An 18,735-nucleotide genomic window follows, 5' to 3' on the forward strand; every position below is an offset into this window, starting at 1 on the left:
TGACTTTCCTGCCTTTTTACGTAACTTCTATTAATTATATTAATGCTATGCTAAAACCAATCGATAAAATTTTTGTATTTATTGCTGTCACATATGTCTCCAAATTTCTTACACGTGACCTTGAACACCAAGCAACGTATAAGACGCAATAAACCTTTCAGTGAGATCGGGTTTTAAATTCTTCATCGCTCTCCAATGCAGTTCCCCCACTTTACTAGTCAAAGAACCGCCGTTTTTTTGGCAGAATTCAATGTACTGCAGCCATAGGTCAGGACAGTTTGAGCCGTGAGCACTGAGGGCTTGCTCGAAACAATCTTGCACCGACTTCGATTTCACGTCTGGAATGGCGGTAAGCATATGCAGGACACTTTGGAAGAGTTGGAGCGAAGGTGTCCGCAAATTGCACATCTCGCTTTTAAACATCTAGAAAAAAGTTAACATGCCGTGGTTACACTAGCAATAAGCATTACTACATGTTTAGTATTTACATCTACTATTAGTCTACTTTAGCAACTATTTACACTGACTTGGTGCGATGCCAATACGCCACGTTTCACTGCCACCCATTTTAAGAAGATATCCTGCATAGAAATTAATGCTTCTGGTCTACAGCCAACACAGAGTTTGGTGGCTACGTTCTTTGCTTGTTCTTCGTCATCTATCGCTATCGCCCACTGCACCCACGTAGACCAAAATTCGAGTTCTTGTTTCAGGGACATCATCTTCCTGTGTTTAAGTATTTCTTTGAAAAGGGAATCCGTCTTCAACGTGTAGCTGTCGTCGTCGACGGCCAGCAACATTGTCAATTGTAATTTTTTTAGCAAGAGTTTCACGTCAACTTTGACTTTGCAAACATCGTCTGCAAGTTTTTCTGCTTCTTGTAAAAGACCTTGGTTGATGAGGAATTCGATTATTTTCGGATAGCGATCAGCGCTGACTTTTTCATCATTGTGCGCTTTAAGGATGATTTTTAGGGCTTGTTGAAGTATACGAGATTTTGTGTCCGCATCAGCAGCTCCTAAAGTTTCATTCGAACCAGCCTGCGATCCACAAAGCGACAAAAGACAGTCGATGTACTCCCCCCACATCTCCTGAGTGTCAACTTCGGCAACAGCGTCCTCAAACGTTGAGAAAACTCTATCGAAACGATCCTGCCCTGGTGATGTTTTGGGTAACTTTGATGAGTTCACCTTATCTGCAATTTTGAAAATATCAGCTACTGCTCTATTATTCTATCATAATCAGTCAAAATGTTTGTTGACACCAGTTGGTGTTTCAAAGCGAATGCATAGTTCGGTGACATTAGAACTAGACCAGTAATCAAAATCATGTATGGCATCTAGGTGTAGATATATTGATTCGAACGATATTAAGAAAAAGTTTAAAAAAATGCCAACTATTTGTAAAATGTTCGGAAAACTGCCAGGACCATGCACTAATACTAACACAAGAATATTTCCATTATATAGAGAATAGCATTGCAAAAATTAAGTTATTTGCGAACTCTTATATTTTAGGATAACTTCAGGAGTTTAAAATATATCTGAAGCTTCCACTAATAAAAAAATAATTACTGTAATCGGATAGATAGGATTTTTATTACACAGCTAAGAGTATATCTGCATTGGAATTAAAAAAGAGATTTAATCCAGTATTACCATATTTGGGGTTGAGGTGGAGTTTTGCTAAGGCGGAGTGAACAACAGGATCTGTGGGAAATTTTTCTTTTAAATCTTGTCGCACTTCTTCCAAAACGTCAGTAGCAAAAGCAGATGTTGCAACAAAGTCAAGTACAATGTCCATGAACTTGGCATGAAACGTAACATCATCAGAGATGGTGCCAACAGCGTGTCGGTAAGCAATTTTAGCCGCTTGGCCACTCAACAAAAGCTGCTCACTCCCTTCAACACTGCACAAAACGAAATTTGTTGTTAGATGTGGTGGATAACCTACTCACATAGATTTATTAACATTAATGAAAACTGTGTTACTTTTAATAATAGAAAAATATAACGTAGAAAACAACATTGGCCATGGTCATGGTACATTAGATGCCTAATGTTGTTCAAAATCAACACATGAACTAGTATCACAATCAAAGTATGGGGACAAACAAGGTGGCTTTTATTCTAGTCGGAGCACAACGAATCCAAGTTTTTTCCGGTCACCGGCGTATGCTTTAAAACCTGATTTTCAACATGTGCTTGATCACTTTGTAACTAACTGCACTGGCGACACGCAGAAAATAAAACCGAGATACCCAATCTCTTTCTCAAGCAATCATGCTTAGACATGACAAATTACTTAAGGAACTAATAGAACTGCTGCCCAAAGGAGAAGATAGTTAACTACAAAGGAAGAGATACGTGATAGAGTTAATAACACAACTTACTTTTCAACGTTTTCATCAGAGGTCAATAGCTTTAACCTCCTGCGAAGCTTTTCGGCAAAGAGTAATTCGGCACGGAAAAATTCCCACCAAACTTTTTTATTGTCCGGATGCAGCTTGACAGCTTGCATGAACAACGCTCGAGCTTTATCCATAGAATCACCACATTCCATCTCCCATTTGGCAGCAAGCACCCACATGTGAGGTTTGTTGCCATGAATCTGAAAAATAAAAATAATAAAGAGAAATATAGAAAAATAAAACGTCTATTTAAACAAATACAATTTTTTTAAAATACTATCTTATATACAACTTTAAGTAAATGATCGTAAAGGAAGAGTTATCTTAGATGCGATATAGATATGCTCATGTAGTAATCTTTCATTAAATAAATAGATTTTAAAGACCTGCAGCAAGTTTGTACAAAGTTTGCTGAGTTGTATTTTTTTCTTCCACTTAATGCAGAACTTAGCATGAGACATCCACAACTTCAAATCGTGGGGCCATCGAAAAATCATCTTCTTAAATAATCTAACAGGTACAGACGATACATTGAAGTCATTGATGCCATGAGTTTGAAACAAAAACTTCACATTAGTTGGAAAACGAAACGTTCAGGTAGCATATATGTAATCAATGATCTGCTGATGCAAAAATGTAGTAATTCGGGATAATCTGTGGTGCGATTATTCTACTTACCCATGTATTCTTGAAACAATCGCATATTCTATTTCATCCTTTTTAAAGAAATAATTTTCTCGGCCACGCCTCTTGTGGATCAATGCCAGAAGATTGATCTCGTATTGCACATATGAAACAAAATCTTTCTTGTCCTTCATTCTTCGCACCAGCTTGTATTCATGAGCTGTACGCTTTTTTATAATTGCTTTGATCTGAGAAAGCAAAATATAATAACTTTAGTAACAAACTTAATTGCTTCTGTTCTATTTAGTCGTTTCCTCAGGATAAAAATATGGCAATATACTTTTTTATATGTTCAAAGAAAACTGTGCACGTCTTGTGAATGAAAAGTGCTGGCATTTAGACACAGTTTGAAAGAAAATGAGCGAATATATTATCAGCAGAAGAACATTATTAAAATACACAAAAGGAAACAAATACAAACACTTTCAAAGCTTAGAATTGTTCTGAGACAAATTTAGAAATATTTCAATGGCACTCCATTTCCATGTAAAGTTTTAGTCTACACAGTCATGGAACAATAAATTAGCTCCGCAGTATTTCTTCAAAAGGCCACCATAAGCAGAACATAGTAAAATAAACTCACTTCTTGTGAGGAAAATAGGCCAACTCTCTGAAGTTGCTCCAGCTCTGGGAGCATCTCTTCGGTGTGACGATGAACATATTCAGACATTTTGTTTGTACCTTTCTTGAAATCCTAATCTGCAGAAAAATATGTAAAAGTAAAAAATATAAAATTCGATAAACTGACTCTACATAGCAGTTAAACAACATCTATGATGGAAAACAACATGAAAGTAATTTTCATTAAGTTCAATAAATTCCTAATTCTAACAAAGAGCAAAAATTTAGTGCACTTTAATACATTCATGTATATATTTGCAGGTGTTCTCTATGTTTGATATGCAGTTGTGATACAACTGAATTCCTGATCACACATATTTGTGGCAGTTTGATCAACATTAGCACACAAGAAAGGCAGTATAGATATAAAACATCTAAATATTGGTGTAAACAGAAACAGAATTTTAAAATAAATTATTATATCATTTGGCATCGTTAGAAAGTAAAGAAAACAGAGAATGGTTATGACCATTATTTTACTCAGACATGTCTCGTTTTCTCTTGCGATGACGAGATACAAGTTCAGATGAAGAGAGCTTCCGGCTTTCCCCCATTTCCCATTGCTGGAAACTTTGGAGAGATTTCTGACCAAGTTTAAATAAATTTCTTTCTACTTCATCTAACTTTTCTTGTCGCTCCGAATTGTCATGTTCATACGCGTTAATTGACCAATCCATTATTTTACGAAATCGTTCCATGAATGTCAGCACCAGACATTTCGCCATTTGCAAGGACTCATTGTGGTTCAAAGTCAATAATTGCTGACCAAAAGCATAGAAAAATGGACCTATTTTATGCAAGTCAACAACGCTAGCGTCTGCTTTTAATATCTCTCTGTAGGTCCCTTTATATGGCTTTGTATAATCAAAGCTTATAAACTTCTTTCTAGGATGGGCAAGACTCAAAACTAGCCACAGTGGTAAATCCATCTTTGTGCCAACAGCGATATCCTTTTTATTTGTGCTAGCATCGAGAAACCCAAGACCTTTGACAGGAACCAGAAAAACACTAGGTAGTCTTTCACTCGACATCAAAATGTCATCGATACTCATGTAGTCTTGTAACATACCACTAGATGATTTGTGTGATACATCCATCTTTCTTCAAGAAAAAAGCATGTGTGTTATGTTACAATGAATCAGCTAAGCCTGTAAAACCATAAAGTCAGCAAAACACATTTACTGGTAGTACTAATTGCATTCCCATGAGTCAGATCACACCAAGAGTCGAGAACAATTTTCAATAATATGTACTGTATATAGCCTGATATAGGCTAGTGGTTGTCATGAGCTGTTTCTGCAAACAAAATAAAATGTATTCTAATTTGCTGCTAATTATGTAGGAGATGGAGCTGATTATATGATGTAACGTCAATAAATTTATTGCGCTTATACTATATGCTGGCATTTGAATTAAGTAACTTAGCCTAGCTCTAGATAAAGCTTGACTTGCAGGTTGAGTTTGGTTCTTATGAGTCTGGTTCTGGCCACAGGCGCTGAAGTTTGAAAATGGCAGGATGTTTTTGGGGATTTTCCTTAAACATTAATTTTTTGGTAGTAAATGTTGTACTGTACTTGTACATAGTATGCTACAAGTATAAACCTCATTTTTTGAGTTATAACTTCTTCCAGTTAACAGACTTAACATAACGTAGGAATTTCTAAAATTGAATGGGATTACTTACACATATTTTACAAAAAATAATGTAGTTGCAAAAACAATTTGTAATAATTCTACAACCAACATTATTGAACGCTTGCTGTTAGAATCTTAAATTCTTGAAATTGAAATTACACATTAAAGTTGATGCAAGTTTCGCAAAATATTGTTTGCTTTCATTTATCAGGCCCTGGGTCCTCTTACTAGTGCATTGACCACCCAGCGAACTTAAGTTGAACCCTACAATGTGGCTTTGAACGCATGACAAGTGCTTTAATTATGTGTCTCTCTTATTTTGTCGTTCTCAAGATTGATTATTTTCTTAAACTCTTGACATGCGCTGTGTGTGCTCAACAAAAAAAGGATAATGGCAAATGGTAAAAACTGGATTAAAAGTTTGTGTTTTTAATTTACTGTAAAATTAAAGCTCACATTTTTTTAAAACGTGGTTCTATCAAACACTGGTTTTATTCCTAATCTTGCACAACGAATGTTTGTTACTCCAAAACAACAATCGTTATATATAACGTGACAATATTTTTCAAATGCAAACTAAGCATTTACAGTATATTGCCTTGCAAAATTAACTGTCGAGACCTATTGAGGCTTTCACGCATATACTTTGATTATGGCTAAGTCTGCAACATGCTGAACTTGATTGACAATTCGCTTTGCTTACAGACAATACACCATTAACTCGATTTTGCAACAACGAAAAAAACGACAGTGTATGGTTACGCAGTGTAGAGGTTAACACAAGGTCAAACACGCTTTTCCTCACTTTATCTCTCTATTTTTTGCTGTGACCACTCCCAAATTTAACTTATTGATTGGCGCAGCTAGGCTACTGTAGATTATTATTATAGTAAGAAAAAACACATTGCTAAGTCATCGCTTATTAATATAGATTTACCTATTTCAAAACTTAAGTTTTGCGATATAAAATTATCAAAAGAGATAACTGGTATGTGTTTCGAATCTTTACTGCACGTCATTACAGTATGAGGCTATGTGCCTAAGAAATCTATTTTTTGAATTGCCTTATAAAATTTAAAGTACTACATCACAAGTAAAAGTTTTCTGTCTAACAGCAGACCGAGTAATGAAAATGGTGATCAGGAATGGTGAAAAGTAAAAAAATAATATGGCTCGTATTCACATACTGTGCTATGCTTTCCACTATGGATTATATAATTAGAGCCTTACAATTACATTTTGTGCAGTATGGCTTGCCAAAGAAATGCTAGCAAAGGATGTACCCATGCTTTCAGTCGTGTCTGACATTGGAGCTTAAAAAATGATGTAACATGTGGTGTGCGTCAATGAGCTTTCACTTTCAGCTTTTTGTACTAGGCCTAGAGCACATTTTTTCTATAGCCCTATTCGCTAGGGTCCAGGTTTAACCTACTCGTGAACCTTGCTTGCTGCATTTGTTTTTTACAAAACTTTTTTAATGCGTTACAATTGTAATAAGCTATGTAGCAACATATAATAGGCTAGCAACTTCACAAGTAGCCTTTCGTTGACCGAATGGTGCAGATATACACCTAAATCACTATTGTTAATCTGTGATAGGCCATCTGCGTGCGACTGACAGAGTGGATAGGCAGTTAAGCAATTTGATAAAAAATTAGATCAATGGATAACGCCATAATTAATTATAGGCCAGACTAATTTGAACTGCAGCAGTAAAAACTGGATAAATTTTTTGTTGCTTAAGAGACGGCATGGCCATGGAGTGTAGGCGACTTAAACCCGGCGATGATTGGATTAGATCGCAATTACCGACAAACTTCTCAAATTCGTCGAATTCGACAACCAAAATTATCCAGTCGGCTAGCCTAGGGTATTCGTTGAAGTTTGAATGGCCCATCATGGATACATGGGCTAAAGAACGAAGAAGAATCATTACAAAATCCATTCCGCGCCATGCGCGACCACGGAAACGCAGGAACTTGGTGAGGAAAAATCGATATCTATTTTGAGTGGAAAATCTTTTCCTCTGTAGGCAATTTCTGTCCATTCACTCTTATCTTAATTGTTTGTGTGGTTTTCTTTAACCATCTATTTGTTATTTTGTTATTTGTTATTATTCTATTTGTTATTTGTCTATCATTACAAAATCTATTCCGTGCCACGCTCGACCACGGAAACGCAGGAACGTGGTGAGCAAAAATCGGTATCTAGTTTGAGTGGAAAATCTTTTTTTCTGTTGGCAATTTTTGTTCTTTTACTCTTATCTTGTCTCTTATTTTGTTTGTGCGGTTTTCTTTAACCATCTATTTGTTGTAGACTTAAGATATTCATTGTCATGTGAAATCATGCCACTTGATATATTTATTTCGCAGGGAACATGTCCTCTATATCTTCCAATAACGTAGTTGTTTTCTTGTTTGTGTTATTTTGGTTTTAAGTTCGTTAAAATTAGGAAATTATTTGTGGGTATGGTGAGAATTGTAACCTACTATCTAGCATAGTACAATTATGTTATTGTACTATGTGTTATTGCATGCTATCTTGCATGTTTTAAGCCCTTGGGCTTTGCCACATTTTCCTAATCGTTAATTGTTCATGAGAATGTTTTTTGTGCTATAACTACAACATTTAGCATCCTAACCTTCGCTCCGAACAGTTAATGGCGAAAAATAAACAATACAATCTTACTTTTTTAAATAGTTTTGTCTTTAATTTTATGTTTTTCAACCCTAATTACCCAGCTACGGTTAAATGCGGACAAACCTCAGCTATTTCTTTAGCCAAAATCTCAGCAAAAGTCGTTTATGGCAAGGATGTTACATGTAAGTAGCGTTTAACCAAATATTTTAACCGTGGTTCACGGATCCGTAAGTAGTCTGTTGGGAAATTTCAAAGTATTCACGGTGGAATCTGGAATAGTAGTCTATATTTAGCCTAATGTTTATTAAATAACCCAAAATTTTAAATTAGTGCTTTAATAGTTATCCATTCATTCTGTGCGTTATTGTTTCAATCATTTGTGTAAATGAAAATTAGAAAGGCGATATACGTTTTTCAAAATTGCCACTAGCCCTCTAGCGCTTTAAAGTATACGTCCACGGCTGTTGACGGGAAGTTGGTAGGGTTTTAATGTAATTTGTTGCTAGTTTTAAGCGAAAAAATGAAAGCAAGCACACTAAAGTAAAGTAAATATTTGAAATAAATGTGGCGTCGTACGATGGTTCGCCAAGGCATTGCATGCTAGACTATCTTTAAATGGTCAAGGGATTGATAAAATGATACGCACGCACTGGCTTTGTGAAGGTTTGCGTATAATTATAATTGATTCGAAGGACGTTATGTTTTGTAGTGTGCTTTGAGCAAAAAAAAATTTTTTCAAAATCAACGTAGTTAGAGATGTTCCACTTAGATATTCGCTCGAAGATGATAAAAATTTGACTTGGTACTAGCTCAAATATCATAAGTTATAGCCTATATGTAATATCATATAGGTCAACGCAAATGATCGCGCTCGAAATTTTTTGTGTCAGCACCAAGCGACAAAGTTTCTTCAAAAGATAGACCAACTTTGGTTAATAACATGACGCCATCGTTTTCATTGTTTAAAATAACGTAGGTTTAAAAAACATTTAGGAATCTAAACACCTTGGTGAATTTTGAGAAATTTCTATAGGCCTACTCCAAGAGAATGTTATCCCTACTTAACCACCAAAGGTCATCGCTTTTCACCACAGTCGATGGTGGACACTTCAATATAGCTCAAACTACTGTAAACTTTTGTTCCTCGCACTTTCGGGAGGTGTTTAGCTACTACCAATTCCAAATAGAGAACTGCAACATCGGATTAGCCTATACCTTGTCACGAATACTAAGATAACTAAAATGATTTTGTATGGTGATGAGCTTTTACTTTTATTGGCTTATTGATATTTTTCATGAGGACATAGCCAGGTGGTTCCCTTTTCTTAGAATATATTTATTTATTACATCAATTGTGTCTGTTGGGCGGATTGTCACTAGATGGAATACGGAGTCGCAGAAAAATCTCGTTACAGAGAGTCCAATTTCATTATCAAGTAGGCCTATATAAAGTAACAGGGGTTAAGCAACGGCACTTGTTTACAAATTAAATGAACAATTGTCAAATTACGCCAAAATTATTCTACCTTTACTATTGGTAACTAAAATATAGCCAAGTGAACATTTTGCGATATTTATTCATTAAGAGTTTGTTACTATTTTAGCAATTAACTTTAGCTTATGCAAATACAAAGTTGAAAAGTGAATTAGGACGACGATATAGTCTTTTTTGCAGAGTATATGTATCGGCGTTGATGAGTTATTTTGTGTTTTTTGCAGTTTATGGTTGGATGTAAGCTTAGAAAATGTGAACAAGCATAAACATTTGTTTAAAATATGGTGAGGTATAAGCTAGAGCGTCAAGGCATTGCGTCCAACAATATTTCTAATATTCGCATCATTACCAATTAAACATTAGTACGAGAAGATCACTATTCTATTATAGTTTCATTGTAATTTGGAGTAGTGTGATCAAAGTTAAATGGTAGGATTTTTAGTTTTTTCCTTTGTTTTACTGTGCATTTAGTCGTCAATTAATTTAGTAACTGCAATAGCCTACTTTTGTGTCAAGACTTAGGACCGAGTGATAAATCTTCGCTGTATTAGTAACATACCTTTGCTGCTTATTTTGAAAATTATTATTTTAATTATTGTTTAATATTTTATGTTTAACGGCAACACTAGAATTACAGGGTAGTTGGAAATGTAATAATGCATTTGGGCAAGACATTATCGGCGTTAGCTTTAATAATTTAGTAAGTTAGTCCTGCTTGTAAACGGTTTCACATTCGGACAATAAAATAAGAAAAAAAAAACAAAAAAATATAAAAATATCAACCGGAACTTTCACAAAGAATATATAACTCGATAACCAGGGCTCGAGGGATGAAGTCATGCAAAGCAACAAAAATATCATTTTCTTCAACTCACTTTACATAATTTTCACCAATTGTTTGCATCGTACGCCTTCGTAGATAGATAAATTCATTTCAAGTTACACTTTAATGTGTTCGGATCAATAAACAGCGATTTGTTTTACCTTAATGCCACGAATCGGCTAGAGTTATTTGAGATATTGACTCGAGTCAAGTCAAGTCTTTCATTGACTTCTACAACACCAATAGGCCGACAAGCAATAGGCCTACTCGATTCGGCCGAAATAATTTGTTTATTTTATTCAAAAAATCGGTTTCGGACCGAAACCAAAAGGGCACGATTCGGTACAAACCTATAGGCCTACTTGTATAGTTGATTTTACAAAACTCACTGTGAGGTGCTTAATTATATTTAAATCTGAGTTCTGCCACTAATCCATGATAATGACTTTGTATCTTAAAAAAGATAACTTATAGGAAATAATTGATTTTGATTCTATATTTGATTCGCTTACGTGGTTTGAATCGGCAGCAGTCTCCAATAAATAACTTCCTTTATTGCATTTCTGCAACTTTCTGGCGACATTGTCATACACAGCAGCTTTTAAACGAGTGCAACTGCTCTGGGAAAATTAATTTCCAAGCACAACTTTATTCTAAGCCACAATTGTTGATCTCAGCTGGAACTGTCACTTTCAATATAAACGACTATCTTCGTCACTGCTCACTAGACCTCTCATTGTAAAACGTTTTACCTGAAAATGTTACAACACAAGGTGCTTAAGTTCGCGAAACCTCTTTGAAGTTTTGATACGACAGGCTGTCTTTGGAAGTGAATTCCCTCATATATTTTACTTTCCGTATTAGCTTAAACTTTACATTTTTTCTACTTTGCTACTGAAAACTAAAACCAAAGTTAAAAATCTTGGTTTGAGTGTCTTACTGTATATAGGTCAAATTTTGGTGGCAAAGTTTATCAAACAGGTAATAGCGATAGTTTGTTTTTATAAACAGTATAGCTTATATGATGATCTTAGCTTGGAAAACGTATATCTTGTGGAAGCACCAAGTCACTACTTCATTGTTATAAAAGAAAAAAGAACACGTTTAAGGTATGTGAATTAAGTGGAAAGCAACCAAAGTAGAACTTGTAGTCCATAGCGACTACATCCATATTTTATTAACATTGTGTAGTAGCCTATAGCTTTTGCCAGCATTTAATTTGATCTGCTGTTCAAGATTGACACCATCAATTATTTGAAAGATCCAAACAAATGAATGTTTTTATCTGATTCCAACAATCTTGTTGACTAGATTTTAAATACCAGTCTCCCACAAACAGTTTCCTTTATTACTTCCCGTACATGTTTTCAACTACAGTACTACTTTTTCTACCCTTTGATTTAGATGTAAATGACTGTTTCAGCATATTTTCGAGAACATTGAAACTGACTAACAAAATATTTTCCAGACACAATTTTTTGGTCAAAGGGTGTGAGTTCAAGAATTTATATAGCCACGGTTATATTTGTAAGCATCAGGTACATTTCGAGCACGATTGACAGTGAGTAATCGCAAAAAAGCAATTCAAATTGGTGCTGGGTTGAATCAAGACAGGAACGTTAAATAATATTTTGTTTGGCAATGGCCGATAGTGCATGTTGTACTAATTGATGCGAGGTATGTACAGTAGTTAATCTTTTATAGGGTCTGCTTTGTAGATTTTAAACAAAATATGTAAAAGAACAAAGTTGTGAAGGGTGTGTTTTTCTGCATAAACACAAATATCTTACCAGAAAATCCTGTCAGCTGTGCTTAGAAATCAATTTCGGGAAAGGCTTCCAGAAAAAAAGTGTTTGTACAAATTTATGTATGTACAACTTCAATTTGATATGTTTTGCTTTGAAATAGGTTTATGACTTAACAATTTTGCGTCAATTATGATGATTTCTCCGCGACTTTTATGGATCTTGCTAATGGGATATATTACCAGCAAAGGAGTGATGAGCTCCTTTATTGATCATTATATGTCCATGTCTTCATCGTCGAACCAAACTTCTTCTGAAGAAACATTAAGGGCTCAAATGAATTTGTCCCATTTCGCCACAGACATTGAGTCAATTTTAGCCGAAAAACCTCGAGAAACGTCGCATCGTTGTGCCTGTGATTCCACCAAATTTGCGCAAATACACACCAAGTTTGAAAAGATCAATGGTATAATTTTGTTTTTATCTGAAAGGTTCACTGAATAATTGAACCTAAAACTTGCAAACAGTATGATGAATTTTTCTGTTATAAACGATTTCTTAAAAAAAATTAAAATAGTTTATAAAACCTTGTTTTAATTCTACAGAAACTCTAACAGATATCACTGCAAAGCTTGAAAGTTTGAACGAATTGCATTACTACGCTACAAAAGGTAATGAAATATAAAACTATTAAGCTGCTATATCCTAAACCTTAAACTATACGAGACAGCGTAAAAAAATGAAAAGCAAATCAAATTATTGAAATACTATAGGCCGTCTATATACCAAAACCTCGAGATTCAAAAATCTCAACTATAGTTACTGGAATATATAACTCTACAATGAATGAATGGTTTTAAACTCAATCATGCTTTACGCTAGATTAGGAGTTCGATTTTATTTTCTATCTATTAAGCTTATTATGGCCCAGCAGCTTGCCATGCAATGAAACCTACCAATATATAAGACTGCCGTTTCATAGGATCGTCGTGTCCACTGTAATACAATGCAGTTATACGAGCATAATTGGAGTTAGGCTACTTGTTAAATTAGTAGCAGTGACTGCTGGAATAATCTGCTAGTTAATTATCATTCTGACATCGTTTGAGCACATACCTTTATATTTTGCATAAAACTTGTAATCTTATATCGAAATAACATTTTAGTCGATCAATGCAACCACATGCCATGTAAGAATGGAGGAACTTGTATCAACGATGGAAACTCTTATATATGCAACTGCACTGACGGATATGAAGGGCATGATTGCACCTCAAGTAAATTGATTTTACAATAAAAACACAAGTTTGTTTACACAAGTTTATCTAAATATATTTTGAGACTTTTTTCAATGAAAGTGGTTTAAATTCAAAAAATTAGTATTATTTTATTAACATGTATTAACAAATAATTGCTTAAACTTGGTTTAAATCATTACACAGCGGTCCACTGCGTTGTCCCTCCGGCGCCAAATAACGGGACAGTGTCTCAACCAAGTGGACAGCTGGTGCCGTACAACACAAGTATAACGTACAGATGCAACGACAAATATCTTGTGGCCTTTGAAGTGCACAACTTTTTGGTTGCAGTTTGCCGGCAAAATAAATGGACAAGATACACTCCAGTGTGCGTGTGTAAGTCAACCAAGTGCATTTGTTTAAAGTATTTGCTATATATTTGTGAGAATTTTAAAATTTACAGTTGATGATTGTAATCCTGACTCATGCTCTGGAAGAGGAACTTGCATCAATCAAATCGGCCGAACAATTTGTGAATGTGATGAAGGATACGAAGGAAGCGATTGCTCAGTTCAAAGTGAGATTTTCTTAGAGCAAACGCAGTAAATATCGCAATTAATGCAATGATGATTGTCATTATTTCGTCATATTGGGATCATCCGATTCTACGATATGTAAAGTTCTATAGTTCTATACAAAATCACATTTGCTTACTGGCTACACTGTATATAGGTAATCCCTGTGATTTGTTTCCCTGTGGTGAAAGGGGTGTTTGTATCTGGAATGGTGGTACCAGCTACACTTGCAGATGTCTCGTTGAATTTCGAGGATACGACTGCGAGACATATGACGGTTGGTAAATTGTTAATAGAATTAACAATAGAAGTGTTCATCTCCAACTTAGAGATATCAGTTTTGCATATTGGGGTGCTAGATCATCAAAATTGCTAACAACTGACTACACATTGCTCACTACTGGAGCAATAGCTGCATCTAGTTTATTTATACCACAGTTTTAGTTTTGCTTGACATTTGTCTTGATTTACATTTGCAAAACCAGTGCTTATATAGCGTACAGGTAAAGTTGATTTTATTCTGCTGTTTTACAGCTAACTTGTGTGCACATACTGTTGGTATGGAAGATGGTAGAGTGGAAGACGGAGATATTTCGGCATCACGTAGCAGTAATCATCCATCGTACCGAGCTCGATTGCATAATTCTTATGGATGGGAAATATATTCAGGTATATCATAATATGTGCACATTTATCTACGATATTTTGCTACATGACCATCGTCATATAAAGTTAAGCTATAGGATAAAGATGTCAATTTGTATAAGCATTTATAGCTATTTTGTACATATTTGAGTAGTTTATTAAGTTATATTTATCACAAGGTATAATAAGTTTGTATTATTTCTATGAATATATTAATAGCATAACCTAATTCTAGTGCATAAATAAATCCGGCCTTTTATTTACCATTTATCATTCTTATCTCTTATAGCCAACATTTATGACTGGCTTCAAGTGGATTTGAAGAAAAATACAACCGTTGTAGCTGTAGCGTCCCAGGGGAGCGCGAGTCGTTCACACTACGTGAGAAGTTACAAAATTGCATATGGGTTTGCCCCTAACGCTCTGCAAATCATCAAAGACAGCAACGGAGAAGATTTGGTAAATGTATTCTATGGTTTCATAAAAGTAATCAATGCGACTATTTTATCAAAAATATAAGTCGAAATATAACGATATATATTAAAGTTGCGAGATAAGGAAAACGATAGGACGGCAATAGGTTTGGGAAATGAATCCGCAAAAGCTGAATTTACTTATTTTAGATTGCACCTTTAGTAGTGTTATGAAATACAAAATAAATTTGGAATAGGTTGAAATTAGCATGCGATACCTTTCAAAGTTGTATAATGTTGAATTCTTTAAGTTCAAGATATCCCGCCTTAACGGTTATTCACTTTAGCCAAACCTACAATTTTTTAAATGCCTCCACCTGTCGACCGAATCAAAGCAACGATTTTGTTTAATTTTCATAAAAACTCATAATTCGGGCAGAACTTCATTCGAAATTACTTGTCGTGATCGCCCTCCGTCCTTCCAATCATGTTAAATCAAACAACAAAAACAACGCACCGTTCATCAAGCTACAGTAATTAAAAGTTGCAATGGGCATTCCTTGCCTCGAGGCTCGAGCAGAGAAGGCGTAAATGGGATTCGAGACAGTTCGGTACACTGATTGCACATTTGATAAAACGTGCGAGTTTTCAATCAAAACTTAAACACGTGTTTACAAACGAATAATATTCTTTATAACTGTGTCGGTTCGAGATGTCATATCGGTATATACAAAAAGATACAAAAGTCAAAGTCTGTGTAAACTTATACCCTATACAGTGCAACAAACAGATACAGTCGAATCCGCTTAATTCGGACACCGGATAACCCGGACAACCGCTTTATTCGGCCAAAATGCTCGGGAACGGAACAAAAGTAAAAATTGAACGTAAAAAACTCCTGTTAATTCGGACAATTCTCCGCTTAATTCGGACACATGTTCGCAATTCAATCGTTAGGTTATGACACAATAAACAGTACTTCGTTCGTTTTAAGACAAGATGCAATTGCATTATGAGCGATTATGGTGAAACAATGACGATCGATGCAGTAACAATCGACAATGAACTCATATAAGGCCGTGCCAGCTTCATAGTCGCTTTTACTTCGGTACAATCGCGTCCATCTTGTAGGACAAAATTGTACAGAAAAGTTTAGGACAAAAAGTGAAATTGCTCACTAAAGTAAACGAAGACGTTTTATGCGATCAGTGCCAGTTACTGCAGTATAGCGCAGCTGCAATTCATTTATTACGCAACAGTACAGTATTTTAAATGCGATTTTTGCCTTTACGCATGACCATGAAACGAACAATTGATTTTCCGCTTAATTCGGACAAAGCCGTTTCTCCGCTTAATTCGGCCAAAAGTGAGCGGAACCAAAGTGTCCGAATTAAGCGGATTTGACTGTACGTAACAAGCATACGTGTGCGTGCAAGCAAGCTACATACATTCAGTATAAAACGTTAAAAACGAAAACATATAAAAGTACAAGACAACAAAACATACATTTCGTAACAGTTGTTTAAGATTTAATCAAAATTAGTAGCTTTGAACGCTCGAAATATTGAGTTTATAATTGTTAAACAATGACGTGTAAAAGCCTGGTCGTTTTAGCAAATGCACCAAGTAAAATCTCCGTCAAAAAGTGAGTCCAGTGCTGTAACACATCTGTGTTTAATATAAAAGAAAACATGACAAAAACTTTTAAAATGCCTTGTTGGTACAGTATATGTAGACCTACCCTCAATGAATTTCGAGGAATGAAATGCATTTATATGCAGCAAGTATGTCTAACCTATTTCAACAAAGTTTAAGAAATTAAACATTCAGCTTTTCCCCAGATTTTTCAAGGAAATTCGAACCACAATACAGTCGTGAGAAACAATTTCCCTTCTCCGGTTACAGCGAGATATTTCAGGATTCTTCTACAAAGTTGGAATGGCAATTATGGAGGCCTACGCTTAGAGTACTATTCCTGCTATCCTTAAACATTTTTTGACCGCAAAGTTTAAGATGAGATTGAATGTTAATCATACTTCTCTTACTGTTGCTTTTATTTTGGTTACAATTTAACCTAATAATTCTATGGGAAAGATTCCTTGATACGTTGGTTGTTTCAAACGTCCAATAACACAAACGCAGCGACATATGTAATGAATATTACAGGGAAATCTTATAAAAAGAAAAATAGCACTGAGTACCATGAGATTATTTCATCAAAGATGTATATATTTGTTTTTGTACTTAACAATTGCATACCCTACATACTGTATAAATGAGCTCTGCTTTCTAAATATGTTTTCTTGGAATGTTTTATTAGGACTCGGCGAAAAGCAAACATAAGGTTGAATAAATTGTACCCAATATAACGCGGTGCTTGTCCGAGTGTCAGCTCGTGTCACGTTTATACAGCATCATATAACATCATTTATACAACACACTTTTCGAGTAATCTGTATCGTGCTTGTTTATAACTCGTGAGTTAAACTGTTTTGCTTCGTGTGTATTAGTGGTGATGTGCATCACTACATTGATAAATGTACTTACGATAACAAGAAAAATATATGATAACAACACAAACCTGTTGGCTTGCAATTTAAATGGTCTAATCTAAGCTTTGAAATAAAAGCAGTATCTAAGGTAAAGCAGACATGACAAAAAGTTATTATTTTGTTTATTTAGCAGAATTGTGTCTTAGTAAGAATGTAACGGAAAGTTTTCGCTTAAAACATTTTTCATTTTATATTTAAATTTTGGCATCAATTCTCATTTTTGAAATCTCCATAAATATTTAAGGACAGTTATATAAATGTTTTCAAAAAGATAAAAACAAATTTATTTTGTAAAACCGCATTTCGTATTACACAATTGCTGAAACACTGTAAAAATAATAATACAGCATATTATGGACAACCTATCTAACACGTAATCTCATGTGGCATCATAATCATGCATGTAGATATGCTTGCATGTCGAAATTCCTAAACTACCTAATTGTTTGTTTTCAATAAAATTTCTGGATATAAAGGAAGCTGCGTGAAATGGGTTAAAGCTTTCCTACTTTTATAGTTATTCAGTTACCAATTCATTATCGCCAACCAACAATATTTACAATTGACTAAGTTAACAAAAAGGTGTAATGAGGACTGGAATTCACGTTTTGAATATATAACTGAATAAATAGCTAAAAACCGGGAAACAACTTGAAACCAGTCCTAGAGTAGTGCGATTTGGGTAATGTCACTTGAACCAGTAGCGAACCGAGCACGCGCAAGCTTTCTGAATCTGATGTGTGGTGGCCGACACGTGACACAGAAGCTTTTTCCTAATTTTGCCAATTTTTCTTTGATTTTGTTTTTAATCTATTTTGTTATTTTCCCATTTTTTTTAAATGTTTTTGCACTATATATTTCATAATTTTTTTGTTTTAAAATACTTTTTCTTTTCAAAAACATTATATTTATAAAATATATTTGTCAGTAAATCTTTTTTATTTAATTGTTTTAAATTTATTTTCAATTAATTTTTTTAATTTAAGTTTTAAAAACCTTTTTTAATTAAAAATTAATTTAAAATTTTTCTAACAAAAAATAAAATATTTTTAAAAACTTTTCACACTGTGGGATTTTCACGAAGTAAGTTGACTTCAAATCTCAAGAAGCCTCCTCTCTTCGAAACCGAGAAGTGCCGAGAAAGTGTTTCTATGCCAGAAAATATCTTTTTGGGTACATGAAGTTTGCTAGAGTAGACTTTAGGAGGTTAGTTAGGTTTTGTTGCAGAATGCAATGTGGTACAACAAATTGTGTGATGG

The 18,735-nt window shown here is 34.7% G+C and overlaps 3 protein-coding genes across 3 annotated transcripts; 1 reads left to right on the top strand and 2 right to left on the bottom strand.

Annotated features, from left to right (window-relative positions):
• Nucleotides 1-66: 66 nt before the first annotated feature.
• Nucleotides 67-3,818, bottom strand: LOC143462753 (U3 small nucleolar RNA-associated protein 6 homolog). Its single transcript, XM_076961012.1, has 7 exons — nucleotides 3,678-3,818; nucleotides 3,089-3,282; nucleotides 2,797-2,920; nucleotides 2,393-2,610; nucleotides 1,659-1,909; nucleotides 528-1,195; nucleotides 67-423 (listed from the first exon to the last, which is right to left on the bottom strand). Exons 1-7 carry the CDS (start codon nucleotides 3,762-3,764, stop codon nucleotides 109-111), a joined length of 1,857 nt encoding a protein of 618 aa, XP_076817127.1. The 5' UTR covers nucleotides 3,765-3,818; the 3' UTR covers nucleotides 67-108.
• On the bottom strand, nucleotides 3,793-5,402 carry LOC143462754 (DNA replication complex GINS protein PSF3-like). Its single transcript, XM_076961014.1, has one exon. It carries the CDS (start codon nucleotides 4,810-4,812, stop codon nucleotides 4,192-4,194), a length of 621 nt encoding a protein of 206 aa, XP_076817129.1. The 5' UTR covers nucleotides 4,813-5,402; the 3' UTR covers nucleotides 3,793-4,191.
• A 6,359-nt stretch (nucleotides 5,403-11,761) lies between these two features.
• LOC143462914 (EGF-like repeat and discoidin I-like domain-containing protein 3) lies at nucleotides 11,762-17,498 on the top strand. The gene is made up of 10 exons (XM_076961230.1): nucleotides 11,762-11,985; nucleotides 12,217-12,519; nucleotides 12,659-12,724; nucleotides 13,220-13,330; nucleotides 13,496-13,687; nucleotides 13,755-13,868; nucleotides 14,024-14,143; nucleotides 14,401-14,535; nucleotides 14,801-14,970; nucleotides 16,766-17,498. Exons 2-10 carry the CDS (start codon nucleotides 12,246-12,248, stop codon nucleotides 16,910-16,912), a joined length of 1,329 nt encoding a protein of 442 aa, XP_076817345.1. The 5' UTR covers nucleotides 11,762-11,985; nucleotides 12,217-12,245; the 3' UTR covers nucleotides 16,913-17,498.
• The last annotated feature ends 1,237 nt before the right edge of the window (nucleotides 17,499-18,735 follow it).

Source organism: Clavelina lepadiformis, chromosome 6 (genome assembly GCF_947623445.1).
Source record: "Clavelina lepadiformis chromosome 6, kaClaLepa1.1, whole genome shotgun sequence".
NCBI classification, from domain to species: Eukaryota; Metazoa; Chordata; class Ascidiacea; order Aplousobranchia; family Clavelinidae; genus Clavelina; species Clavelina lepadiformis.